A 14,720-nucleotide genomic window follows, 5' to 3' on the forward strand; every position below is an offset into this window, starting at 1 on the left:
GGCGGGGGGGTCGGGGGTGGGGGGGGTGTCCGCAGGCTCTAGCCTCCGCTCACGCTTCTCCCCAGCACGACTGCAGCATGGGAACTTTAATTTTTCTTGGGTGATTGAAAAGCATTCCAGATACTATTTTGAAGACCTTCCTAAGGATCAGACTGTACTGATTACACTGATTGGGGGGAACTCCTACCAGTGCAGTCCCACACCTGAGGGCAAATAAACAACTGATTGAAAACATGATAAAGTATTTGCAGACCGTAGTGTACACACACACACACACACACACACACACACACACAACCACGATGGCATTTCTAATTCCTTTGATGGAAAAATTTCATTGGATTCTTTTTTTTTATTTCTCGTCTCTTCCCTTCCAAATTTCCTGACATTTTCCTTATGTGTGGATACACTGGTTTTCCTCCCACCCCATCCCACCACACCCCACTTTTGAATAGCATCACATTGTGTTGCTAAGGCCCCTACCGGCAGAAGGAATCTTTATCTGTAAGTTATATGGGCACGTTTTGGGGCAGAGACTTCGTATCTATGAACGCTGGAGTAATTTAAAGACGTCGAAGTTGAATGCCGCTCACCTTTAGAATGTAGACTTAGCAACAGTCCCTCAAATCTGAACTTGGTCCGCTAAGTGGACAATCCAGGTGACTGTTTGCAAAGGGGACTTGTACTGTTGGGGTGAGAACTGCCCACTTTGGGGAGCAACAGGTAAGAGAAAATTCATGTTGCTCAGCTGCCTATAAACGAGGGTCGGTTTTGTGTCTTCCTAAGGGTGTTAATATTGACTCTTCTAAAACATGCCACAAAGAACAATACACATAACTAATTGTGTGTACCATTGTGCCATTAATTCCTAATTTTTAGCTGGAGAGAATATTTACAACGAACTTCATGCCTGCAAACATCAGATTAACCTTATACATGCTGCTCTTCATGAAAAACTATGCAACTGATGATATGAAATAGGCCAAAGACTGACCAGTAGTTATGCATTTTGAGAATATAGGTTTTCTTAATAGATACTGATTTGATCCTTCTGATACAAATGTGACTTTAATTCTTTTGGGGTTAAAGTTGAGCATATTTGAGTGAATTAGAATAGAAATGTGAGAATTTTAGAAATTAAGATGATAAGTTTAAAATACCTTACTTAACTAATTTGAAAATCTTGGAGTAAATTTTCTCAAGAAGATTATATTATCAAAGTTAACTGAAGAAAGCATTAATAGATGATTAATTTTGAAGAAAGAGAAAAATTTATCTAAATATTATAAAGGCTCCAGTGTCCTAGGGTTTTACTCTTAAATTCTGGCAACTGTTAAGAAATAAATAGTTCTGGGGCGCCTGGGTGGCACAGCGGTTAAGCGTCTGCCTTCGGCTCAGGGCGTGATCCCAGCGTTATGGGATCGAGCCCCACATCAGGCTCCTCCGCTATGAGCCTGCTTTCTTCCTATCCCGCTCCCCCTGCTTGTGTTCCCTCTCTCGCTGGCTGTCTCTATCTCTGTCGAATAAATAAAAAATAGGGTCTTTAAAAAAAAAAAAAAAGAAAGAAAGAAATAGTTCTGGGGCACCTGAGTGGCTCAGATAGGTGACTGTGTGACTCTTCATTTCAGCTCAGGTCGTGATCTCAGGGTCATGGGTTGGAGCCCTGCACTGGACTCTGCACTGGGGGGGGAGTCTTCTTGTGGTCTCTCTATCTCCTTCTCCCTCTACGCCTCCCCCTGCTTGTGCGTGCGCACGCTCTCTCTCTGTCACATAAATAAATAAATAAATCTTTAAAAAAATAAAATAGTTCTTATCTTAGATAAACTGCTTCAAACACAAGAGAAGATGAAAAATGAGTAGCCACTGAAAATGCTCAAACTTGACAAAGACAGTATTGAAGAGAGACAGAGAGACCGTTTTGACTCATAAATGTTGCGATTCTAAATAAAAAATAAGCAAACCAAATTTAAGTTGTATTGAAAGAGTGATCCACTAGGAACAAATAGAGCTGTTGACTTCAGCAATGCGGGGGGTGTTGACTCTCAGGGAATACCGGTGCAATGCTCGCAATAAGAGAAAACATGAGATCATTTCAAATGAGGCTAAAAGAGATTTAAAATAAATAAATAAATTCAAAATCACTTCTGATTGCCTATCTCCTACACACACAAAAATTAAAGGGATAGAAAAATAAAATGACTTCTGCCAAATTAAAAGGAATTTTAATCCAACAACTAACACCAACATATTTAATGGAGAAGCATGACAGAAATGCCCTCGTTAAGTCTCCTCCCATTGACAGTAAAAGAAGCTGCCCCGTCGTCTCTTGCATTATTCAGTATTGTTCTGGAAGATCCAGATTCTCTCAGGAATGAAGACATGCGGTAGACAGGAGAGGTCTAAATATTGCAAAGAAAGAGACCAAAATATCTTCCCTCCTCAGACTGTATGATTGTTTAGTAAGAAGCAAGAGAGTCAAACTAAATCAGTATTTGAAATTATGAAGAGAGTTCAGAGGCATTTCTCTTTATAAGAAAACCATTCAAAAATCCATAACTTTCCAATATACCATCATCAATAATTAAGAAAAAGGTACAATGGGAAAGGTCTTTATTCAAAATAAGAACAATAGCATAAAAGAGCCAGGTGCCCTCAGGGAGAAACCTGGACTGGTAAGAAGTAAGCCACATACAACCGTCACTGACAGGTGTTTGCACCTCAAAATACAGGTTTAATGCAAATCAAACCAAAATACCAGTAAGATTAACTTGGCATCTTAGAAATGATTTTAAAGTTCTTCTAGAAGAATAATTGTTTAATATTAGCTAACACTTAAAAAGATCAAAATAACAATGATGTCAGCGAGTCACGAGAAGAGGGAGCCCTAGACTCTCCTATCCGCCACCCTACCCCAGCCACACGGATTAAACATCGCTTCAATTCTGCTTCTGCCTGGGGAAGAGGAGGAAGGACTGAACCTTCTGTCCGAGTTCTGATTTTATTGGGGGTTGCCTGAAGAATTGACTATTTAAGTAAAAAAGTAGTAGTAGGGGAATACCCTTACCTTCTAACATGCATCAAAATAAAAGCCAGGTAGATTTAAACCTTAAATGTCGAAAAAAATTATGCCACGTTGATACCCTCCCCCCCCAAAGAAATCAATCCATGTTATAGCAATACAACTGAAGGCTCATTTGATTTTTTTAATGCAGAAAATTTTCCAAGCATGAAACTGTGTAAGAAGTCAGAAAGGAAATGATTAATAATGTTTTCATAGGAATTAAAAATGTCTATATAGCAAGTCACATTATAAATTAGACTAAAAGGAAATAACCATGAAGAAAGGTTTCCCATAGCTAAAGTTTTAAAAGTTCAAATACATTACTAAAACAACTGATGCATTGGTAAAACTGGGCAGAGGACACTGACAGAAGAGCAAACACAGCTGCCTTCTAAATGAAGAAGAAATGCACGTTAAGGCAAATAAAATATATTCTGCTCATAAAAGTAACAAAATTCAAAATTTGGTGATAGCAACAAGTTACAAGTAACAAGGATCAAGAGAGATAGTTACTTGAATTCACTGTCAGTGCAGTTTGGTGTATCATTTCTAAACAGTAATTTTGCAGTTAAGTATGAAGAGTCTTAAAAGTCTTCCCACTTCTCATTCTAGTGATCCCACTTAAAGAAATATACCCTTCCCAACTATTTGGGGAATCACATTCAAAGAATAAGGTACAAAGATTTCAAAAGTAAAATTTTAAACTCTAACAAAAATTGGAAATAATTCAAATCAACAGAAAAGGGGTTAAATAAATAATGTTACATCTGTTTAAATAAAAATCGCACAACAAAGTGTCTGAAGAATCGTAATGGCAATGGGAAATGCTCACAATAAAACTTACACTGATACCGAACTATATCAACAATACATTCCTCAGTATGAAGTAAACTATATCAAAAGTATTTGCAGGGAAAGAAGGACACCAAAATATTAACGTATTAATATTAAAATATTAATATTAGTAAAGAGTACACTTATCTCAATGGGCATTGAGTAATGTCTAGAATTGTTGAATTCTAGACAATCACTATATTGTGATTGAACACCTGAAACTAATATAACTCTGTATGTTAACTGTACTGGAATTAAAAGAAAAAGCTTAATAAAAATATTAAAATTGTGGTTATATCATGGTTTTTTAATTATAATTTTGTTCTTTGCTCTTTGCTAGCTTTTCCAAATTTTCTGTAATAGATGTGTGACACCTTATGATTGGAGATAAAAAATTATTTTAAACAATATTTTCTTTGATCATGTTAACATCTTGAAACTATTCTGCACACCACACTGAATCTCACTGCATCCGTACAAAGTGGTCCAGATTGTGCATTGGTTTCTTTCCCTCTTGGACTCACCCGGTGATGTGGGCTGCTGTTATCAGTATGCCGAGCCCGAGATATTGCTGGAGATACTTGTTTGGAAGGCTCTGTGGCTGCTGTTTCCACTGGGCTAGTCCAACTTCCATATATTGGTTCTTCAGAACTACTGTACTGAATAGAAATCCTGCTATAAAGCAGAGTTTTATAAGACATTGTAATAACATTTCATTATCAGGTAATGCATTGAGGAAAGTCTTTTTAGAAAATATTAAATCATATTAAATTTGATACTCAAAATAGCATTAAAGTAGCATGACTTTTTGTTGTTGTTTTTCTATGCTTTTTCCCATCCAACTACTTAGGTGAGAGCGATCAGCCAATGGTGGAAATGGGGATTCTATTTCCTGCCCTCCTTCTTGACAATCTAGAAATGAGAATGCAAAGAAATTTAGGGATGACTGCATAAAACCCCCAGGTCATCCTGTTCAGGTCAGATACTAAGGGTTCTGTGCACAGGTGTGTCAAATTGGAAAGAACATAGAATAGAGCAGATTGGTTTAAGGTCAGGCATATTCCATTTTATACAGTTCCACTTAGTTTCATTTCTTTATTCAAAAACTAAAGTATCTTACCATCTTGAATAATTGCAGATAAAAGATGAAAAAGAAAAGCAGAGACTCCCTGCTCACAGAGGCTTCACATTTAATGAGCAGATGAACATTACGATTGTTATTGACATAATGCGATTTTATTTCTACAGAATGTGATGAGCGCACAGGGAGAGAAGTGATTATTATGTGGTACACTTAATTATGTGTTTAAGCAGCGGGGCATTTGGGGATAACGCCTGACTTCTTTGTCACACATCTTTGAGTGGCACACTCTCTTCCTCCCCCATGTGAGATCATTTTGATACCTTTGGCTTGTTCCATACCGTTTTCTGTACTCATACAAGCATCAAGTATATATTGAATTTGTTTTTGGAACAAAAATAACATTATATGCACACTCTTCTGCCACTTGCCCTTTTCGCTAATGGATGGTGATGAATGTCCTCTAGTCTCATAGATAGGTGCTTAATTTGTCCATTTAAGTGGATTCATTATATTCTGTTGTCTGTCTGTATCATGTGCGTTCTGCCATTTTTCTACCGGTGGACCCTTAGCTTCTTTCTGGTTTATTGCCCCACCCCTCCAGTGCTAACATGTGTGTCCTTATTTACTATGCAGTGGTGCTTTCATTCCCATAGGATCATCCCTTCAGTACTCAAACATGCTGTTACTTTTCCCATCACAAAACATTCTCTTCACGTCAGGCACAATACCACCTACCCTCTCTCTTTGCTCCCTCTACTGCAACAAACCCTGGAAAGAATTGTGTTTGGTATCTTCAATTCCTCAGCTCCCATTCTCTCTTAAACCACCTCTAGTCTGATTTTTGTTTTGTTTTGTTTTTTACTACTGCTGTCCTACCTTGCTCTTTTTGAGGTTGTCAATGATTCCCTCGTTGCAAAATCCACAGGCCAATTCTTACTTGCCCTGGCAGCAGCATGTGACAGAGTAGACCATACTCCCCTCCTTAAAACCCTTTATTTACCTACCTTCTACGATGCCTCATTTTCTTGGTTTTCCTCCCAGATCATTCATCTTTCTCAGTCTCCCCTGCCAGCTCTTCTTCTGTTCTCCAGCTTTGTAGTGTGGACTGTTGTAGGGCCCAATCCTCTATTCTTCCCTCTTCCCTGTCTACACTCTCCTTGGTGATCTCCTACAATCTCATGGCTTGACAAGCCATCGATGTCAACAACTGCCAAATCTGTACCTCCAGGAGACGTTCGCCCAAATTCCAGCCATGAATGCGGAACTACCTATTCAACATCTCCATGTGGACGTCGGAGACATATCCATCTGAACGTACCCCAAACTGAACTCCTGGTCGTCCCTCCCAAACCTGCTCCACCTGCAATCTCCCTATTTCAGATGACAGCTGATTTCTCCTTCTACTTACTAGAACACCGCCATGACCATATAGACTGGGATAGATACAAGAATTGACCCATAGATCTGAGGAAGGGAATATAAATTCTCTTAGTTGATCCAAGTATATAAGGAAATCTAATACGTGACAAAGTTGGTATTTTAATTAAGTGGGGAAAAGAGAGCATAATTGGCTATGCATGTGAAAGAAAGCAAAGCCAGACCCTTGCTAAAATAAATTCCAAATGGACTGAAATTTAAATTCAACGTTCAAAATAGAGACACTAGAAGAACATTTAGAAAGTTATTACGTGACCTTGCTTCTATTCTTGCCCCCACGCCTGCCTTCCCTCTAGACTATTCTCAGCATCTCCTCTTTGTTGCAGTCTGCCACACTGGCTTCCTCACTGTTCTTTGGACCTGCCAAGCACACTCCCACTTTGAACTGCTTGTCTCCTCAATTTGCAGCAGGCTTTTCTCCGATATCTGTATTACTTACTCCCTCACCTCCCTCAAGGCATTGTTCAAATGTTACCTCTCACAGAGGTCCACTATGACCACCCCACATAAATGAATTTGCTGTCAATTCTTCCTCTAAATCTGGATATCTCTTACCTGGTTCTTCTTTTTTCTTTTACTTTAGTATTTATAACTTCTAACGTACTATAGAATTCAATTCTATACCTATTTTTCATTATTATTATTATTATTATTATTATTATTATTCTGGTCTCCCCACTAGAATGAAAGCCCTATGAAGGCAGAGATCTTTGTCCCTTTGTCCCTGACATATCCCAAGTGCTTAGAAAAGTGTTGGCTAAAGATTAATTGAATGAATAAATGAACGAATACTGTTCAGACTATTTTCTGAAAGGTCTGTGGCTACTTGTACTCCTATTAAATTTCAAAGGCACCTGTCCTCTTCCATATTCACTGCCACTGGATGCTGTTATTCCTTTCATCTTCATCATTCTGATACATAAAATGATGACAGCTCATTGTGCCTTTAATTCAGATTTTTCTAACCACTAGTGAGGTTGAGAATGTGTTTGTGTGTTTAATGGCCATTTGAAATACGTCTTCTGCACTTGCCTATTTACGTACTTGGTGGATTTTTCTCCTCACCCTCTTCCTCATTCTCTTCTTCCTCATTTCGCCCTCCTCCTCCCTCTCCTTCTTTTTGAGTTTTTCTTATCAATATGCAGGTGTCTTTCTATAACGTGGTTTGTTTTATTAGTGAAAATATTTTTCTAAGTTTCAGGTTGATCTTTTGATTTTCTTTATATCACTGGCCACAGGAAAATGCATGTTATATATCTGTGTCTTATTACTTTATGATTCCTTGTTTTTCTGTCTTGCTTAGGAAGATCTCTTCCAACCCCAGGTTTACTATTTTTAAATGATTTTTAAATTAAAATTTCAAACAATTTGGAATTTATTTTAGTTTATGGGGTGAAGAAATAAGGGCCAGTTTGTTTTCTTTCAGATGGATAGCCAATTACGCATCCTTTTTTTTTTTTTTTTTTTTTTTAGTGAATCAAAACACCACTTTACCATATGTTGGGGGCCCATTTATGCTTAGATCAATCATTCTTGACCTCAGATCTACATGTCCACTCCATTTTTAATTTTTTAATTTTATTTTTTTTAGAAAGAGAGAGCAAGCGAGGAGGGGCAGAGGGAGAGGGAGACAGAGAATCTCAAGCAGGCTCCATACTCAGCCCAGAGCCAGATGCAGGGCTCAATCCCATGACCCGAGATCATGACCTGAGCTGTAATCAAGAGTCAGACGCTTACCCAGTTGAGCCACTCAGGTGACCCCCATTCCTTTTTTATATAATACTATTCATTTCTAGTGGTCTATAGCAAGTTTTAATATCTGTTGAAGAACATCCCTTCCCACTATTCTTCAATTTCATAATTTTAAATATTCTTGTAGAATTTATTATTCCAAAAATGTCTTCAAAATCATTTTATCCTATTTAAAAAGCATCATGATTCTATTTGGAAATGCACTTAGTTTAAATATAGTTGGATTTCGTTATTGATGGCCATTATACTCTACATAGTCACTGTCGACAGCTAATTAGGGAAAATTGACCCATTGCTCCAAGGGGAAATACAGGGTTAGGTTCTTGCTAGTGTCTGGCCAGATCATTTTTGTCAACAATCAAGATATAACCTTGCTTTATGTGTGTCTTATAGATGGACACCTTATTTAATATATATTGTCAATTCATTCGCATGGAACTTATGGTCAATAGCACTATAACTCATGCCAGAACGAAGGTTATTTAACACCTGTATTTTCTTGTTAAGGCACATCATAGCCTTCCTGTGTTTAGGAATAGCAGAAAACATTTCAGCATGATGTTTGGGGGGGGATTTGTAATAGTGAAATCACCACTGAAAAGCACAAAAATGTGAAAAGGACATATTTATGGTATGAGAGCTGAAACAAGAAGGCAGAGTGACTCTCAGTTCGACCTCAGCTGTCTATCAGGCGGTTCAAATTTTTTGCCACTCTGTGCCTGTCTGCAGATGACCAGGAAAACATCACAAGTATGGATTTTAGGGTTATAAATAAATTTTCCTGAGTAAGTGCATTCATAAATACAGAATCTGTGAATAATGAGGATCAACTATATTAATTTTTGGAGCGTGTACAATTCTTATGCTAGAATTTTCTCTTTCAGGAATTTGGTATGTTTCTCCTTTTGTTCAGGTCTTCTTTTCTGTACTCTGAAATATTACAGTTTCTTATGTAGCTTTTGTATCCTTCTTGCTAAGCTCTTTCCCCAAGTTTCTTTTTAAAATAATTTTTACGGTACTGTTAAGGGGATTTTAATAAAATTCCTAGCTGGCTATTGCTATCATAGTGAAGACCTACTAATTTGTGTGCATGTATTTTATTTCCCACCATTCAAAGCCTATTAATTCTAGTAGTTTTTATGAGAGACTATGGACTATGAGAAACAAACTGAGGGCCTCAGAGGGGAGGGGAGTGGGACAATGGGATAGACTGGTGCTGGGTAGTAAGGAGGGCACATATTGCATGGTGCACTGGGTGTTATATGCAACTAATGAATCATCGAACTTTACATTGGAAACCGGGGATGTACTGTATGGTGACTAACATAATATAATAAAAAATCATTAAAAAAAATAAAAATAAAATAAAAAGTCACTTTATAAAAAAAAATTCTAGAAGTTTTTGCTAGAGCTACTTGAGCCTTCTTGGGCCTTTACAATCATCTTAGCTGCAAATGAGAGTAATTTTGTCTGTTTCACTGTTTTCATTTTCTTTTTTTATTATATTTGCAAGAACTTCCCAAAATATTTAATAATAGTGGTGATATTTGGCACCTGACTTTCAGTTACGTTTTTTTGTAAGCGAAAATATTCTCAGTGTAAACCATTATATGTAAACTGAGTGAATCCACATTAAAAGGAGGAGGCTTGTTATCTTGCAGAATTTTTACTGAATCAACGAATGAATTTAGTATCATCACTTGGTAAAATCATGAATCTCTTAGAAGATGGTCAATACTAATGTGTCAACTTAATAGATATTGGGGATGTGTTTTTGCCTCTTACCAGATTGTTAAATAATGTTCCACATTCATTTCTCCTAGATTAGCCACTAATCGGAATTTCTAAACTCATTGAATCTGGGTGAAACTGAAAATTATTACATAAGAATTCTACTTTGAGGGGCGCCTGGGTGGCACAGCAGTTAAGCGTCTGCCTTCAGCTCAGGGCGTGATCCCGGCGTTACGGGATCGAGCCCCACATCAGGCCTCTGCTGGGAGCCTGCTTCTTCCTCTCCCACTCCCCCTGCTTGTGTTCCCTCTCTCGCTGGCTGTCTCTATCTCTGTCGAATAAATAAATAAAATCTTTAAAAAAAAAAAAAAAGAATTCTACTTTGGGGAACACTCTGCAGTACTCAGTGGGCAGTAGAATACACAGACATTTAAAAAACCTTTAGCTGTGCATAGCACTTGCAATGTCCTTTCACCCTCCTATCTCCACTGATACTACTCTGGGAGTAGGAAGGACAGGTTATCTCTATTATCAGGTGAAGAAACTGAGTCACAGAAACATAAAGTGACTTCTCCAAGGCCACACACTTGACTGAGGACAAAACTCAATCAAATTTCACTACCTTCTCCCAACACTATATAATCACTCTTATGACACTTTCCCATGCTCCATTCTAGAAGAGTTCATGACCTACTTTATTACCCCAATCAATCCCTTCATCACACACCCATCGTTGTATTATTCAGTCCATCGGCCAATCATTCAATAACAATTTATTGAGCATTTATCAAATCTAGACTTTGTTATAGATTCTGGAAATATAGCTGGAAACAATAAAAGGTTCTCCACCTCTGCCCCTGAGCTTACATTATAGCGAACAATCAAAAAATAAAAATAAAATATATAGGGTGTCAGATGCTGATGAAATGCTCTGAAGAAAAATAAAGCAAGGGAGGAGGATTGGGAGTGCCAGAGTGGGGACAGGGCCTGAAATGTTAAGTGGTCAGGAATGGCCTTATGGATGAGAAGGCATTTGAGCAAAGACCTCTGTGGGTCTTTATTATTATTATTATTATTGTTTTGACAGAGAGCGTGTACGTGTGAGGGGGAGAGGGGCAAGGGGAGAGAGAGAGAGAGAGAATCTTAAGCAGGTCCCACACCCAGCATGGAGCCCAATGCGGGGCTCCATCCCATGACCCTCGAGGTCATGACCTGAGCCGAAACCAAGAGTCAGACGCTTAACTAACTGAGCCACCCAGGAGCCCCCCTCTGTGGGTCTTTACCAGTGAGGCTCAAGCCATGCAGATAAATGGGCTAGGAGAACAACTTCCTTAAAGTAAAAGTTTAAGTCTTAAGAGGGGATGATCTGGCTTAGTCTTGTGGGGAGGGGGAAGGAATGAGGGCTGGAGCACAATGTGGGGGTGGGGGGATGAAACTGGAGAGGTTTTTGGGGGGCCCAAAATATGCAGAACTTTTCTAAGTCATCATGACTTCTAGTTTTTAGCTTAAAAACAATGGGAAGATAATAGAGGGATTTAAGGCATGGGAGTTTGGGGGGGGGTGAGCACATGAGGGATGCCATCATATTTGTGCTTTTAAAACACCAGTATGGCTTCAGTGGCCAAAAGAAATCAAATTAAGAGTATGGATCTTTGTGTTCTAAGTATGAGAATGTAGGAATTTAGACAAGATCTTAAGTATTCAATACATCCAGATGACTAATGGACACATCGTGTTGTTCCTTTGCTAGGGAAAGGTGAAATCTGTCTTGAAGAAGACAGATGAATTGGTACCTGATATCTTTGTTCTTATTTTTAAATTCCTTGTACTATATTAAAGACAGACATCAGGAAGACACTCAAATTCTCTAATTTAAAGATGTATTGATAAAAACCTGCTGGGTAAATGTGATACAAGCGTGAAAATGACATGTAATTACAATATCAACATATACTTTTTCTTTTAAAGAGCTAGAAGAACATATCTAGATTGGAAAGTGACAAAATGACCCTAGAAATAAGGTCTGGGATTGAGAGAGAAATATGCTGGCGGGTGTCTGAAAAAAGATTAGAAATTCCAAAAGAAATTAATAAATGAAACCACTCTGATTTAAATTGATCTCTTCTTCTACTCTCAGTGGATAAAATGAGAGTGAATTAACAGTTCTGGGGGTTTTTTCCCTCCCAAAAGTTTGATGATCATAAACCCACAGAAACAGTATCTCTTTGCTTTACTTTATACAACTTTACATTTTGAAGACGTGGTTACTTCCAAAATTAACATCAGGAAGACTTTTGTAAAAACGATTTTATGTTAAATAATCTCTTCACCCAGTGTGCGGCTTGAACTCACAGCCCCAAGATCAAGAGTTGCATGCTCCACCACCTGAGCCGGCCAAGTGTCCCCATCACAAAGACTTAAAAAGTCATTGTTAGGCTGGTGATCTTTGGGTAAGTGATGGGTGACCTCATATACCAGTGGTGCTGGGTGTGCTTTGGGATAACCGTCTGGAGCACAATTTGGTGTTCGGAATTTTGAGAGTTAACTTTTGATCCAACGATTTTATTTGAGTAAATTGATCCTAGTAAAATAGAAAGACTATAGGAAGATGCATGTATGGGGATGTTGACGACAGAATTTCAGGGGGCAAATTTTTAAAGTGACCAAAATACTCAATGATATAAGGGATTGCTTGTATATTATGATACTTCCTTATAAGGATGAAAGTGAGGCCATTAAAAATAATATTTTGGTAACTAATGACATGGGAAATACTCTCCATTAAGAAAAGAAAAGAATGAAATATTGTATCTACTGCATAAGAACTGTTTTGGTAATACTAACACGTGACTAGCACTCATCTGTGAGTGATGGGATTCTGAGTGTCTTTCTTTCCTTTTTAATTTTTTTAATTTTTAAATTTTTTAAAAAGATTTTATTTATTTATTTGACAGAGAGAGAGACAGCCAGCGAGAGAGGGAACAGAAGCAGGGGGAGTGGGAGAGGAAGAAGCAGGCTCCCGGCAGAGCAGGGAGCCCGATGCGGGGCTCGATCCCAGGACCCTGGGATCACGCCCTGAGCCAAAGGCAGACGCCCAACGACTGAGCCACCCAGGCGCCCTTCTTTTCCTTTTTAAATAAAAATAATGTATTTGTTCTAAATTAGGCTTTCAAAAGCAAACCAACAAAAACTAAAGATAGAAAACAACTAGGGCTGTAAAGCCAAGTCATTCCAATACCTTCATATTAAAAGTCTTCTGTGTTTGATGCTTTAGTTAGGATAATTCTAAATGATGGGATGGGCTGTTTAGAGGTGTTTTTGCCTCTTGTTCTATTTTAAAATCTAAGATAATTTCTCGAGGGGAAGAGCATCTTCAGCCCTCGGCCAGCCCCGCCTGCTGCCTTACTTCGGCTTAGCATCACGAGAGCGGCTCTCTGTGTGCTGTGCTGGATGCATACTGAGTCCCAGGGCCCTGGGGGGCGGCCACTCTGCAGGCCTGGCACTCACAACCACTCACCTGGCCTGTGCCCCATTAGCCGGCTCCTTTGGAGTCCCCTGGTCCAGCAGACACTGCCTTCTTGAAGTTTCCTTTCTCCTACTGCGCCCTTGGAGCAGGGTGCTTCTGAGGGTCCCGACGAGGCATTTTGTATTCTCCTTCGCTGACATCTGCTGGAATGGCCACCAGTAAAAAGGAAAGTCCTATCAGACTTAATGGGGTCTTTTTTTCCTCATTTGGGCAAACTGGCCACTGTGAAAGTTTTTGGAATTACTTCACTCACTTTTATGTCCTCAGAAAAATCATCTTCCTTTCTTCCTACCTGAATGTCTTCCCATCCTCTCTGCTTGTCCACATAGTGTAAGTTTCCAAATTATATACCACTCACCTGAAACATTAACCCCTCTTCCTGAGAGAGATCCAGAAATGTGAAATTCTAGAGCTGGAAGGGGTGTGGAGCAGGGCTAAGTCCAGAGCTACTAACAATTGGGGTGCAGATTCTCTTCAGAATTGGATGATCACTTGTGGACTTAACTCCAGAAAAATGCTAATTTAATTCTGTATAAAATTTCAGTGGATTCACAGACCACCTGAAGTCCACCCATCAACCCCACTTTAAGAATCTTTGCCAAAAGGAACAAAGGAATGAGATGTCTTATTAAAAGATTGTCAGCCCTTGAAATCTAAAGTGTAATAACAAAGCGACCACACGGTGTCAGTCTAACATCGGTAAGCCCTATTCCTCCCCAGGTTTTTAGAAACAGCCGGTGGGGCCAATGAAGCCGAGCACCTGGGTTATATAAGTTTAGTAAAACAACGTCCACTGGGAATTCTTTGGCAAGCTCCAAGCATCTGACTTTTGTGGACCGTTCACGTTAGAGAGAGAACGGGGGAAAGCTGTCCTCGGTAGGGCTAGCTAACCAACATCCTTCACTACGGCCCTGTTTGAGGGTGATACCATCTCTGTGGAGAAACTGATTCATAGGAACTTAGTGATGAGAAGTGTTCTTTCTGGAAAAATAAAAATGCTCTTTGCTTAAGATTGACTATCCTATTTCTCTGTTTTCTTCAAAAGACCTGAATCCTCTTGCTGAGTATTTAGAATTTTCTTAAAGAACATTTGAAAGGCAGCCGTGAAGTCTTAGTTTTCTATTCTTTCAGTCAAAACGGAGATAATAATCTTTCTCTTTCATTTTTCCTAAAGGAAAAATACTGGAAGTTCAGGAAAAGATATGTGAAAAGAGAAAAGTTTTCCCAAAAAGTACTAGTAACCAGAAACTTAATTTCCTTTTTTTTTTTTATCAAACCAAAACCTTTTCTTTGAA

At 38.7% G+C, this 14,720-nt stretch overlaps 1 protein-coding gene across 1 annotated transcript in view; it reads right to left on the bottom strand.

Annotated features, from left to right (window-relative positions):
• DYTN (dystrotelin) overlaps positions 1-14,720 on the bottom strand; it is a 50,924-nt gene that overhangs the window by 15,259 nt on the left and 20,945 nt on the right. The window contains exon 9 of the mRNA XM_002920491.2: positions 13,417-13,565. Within this exon, the coding sequence (XP_002920537.1) occupies positions 13,417-13,565 (149 nt within the window). The remainder of the gene's footprint in view (positions 1-13,416; positions 13,566-14,720) is intronic.

The sequence above is a fragment of the Ailuropoda melanoleuca genome, chromosome 2 (assembly GCF_002007445.2).
Source record: "Ailuropoda melanoleuca isolate Jingjing chromosome 2, ASM200744v2, whole genome shotgun sequence".
Classification (NCBI taxonomy): Eukaryota; Metazoa; Chordata; class Mammalia; order Carnivora; family Ursidae; genus Ailuropoda; species Ailuropoda melanoleuca.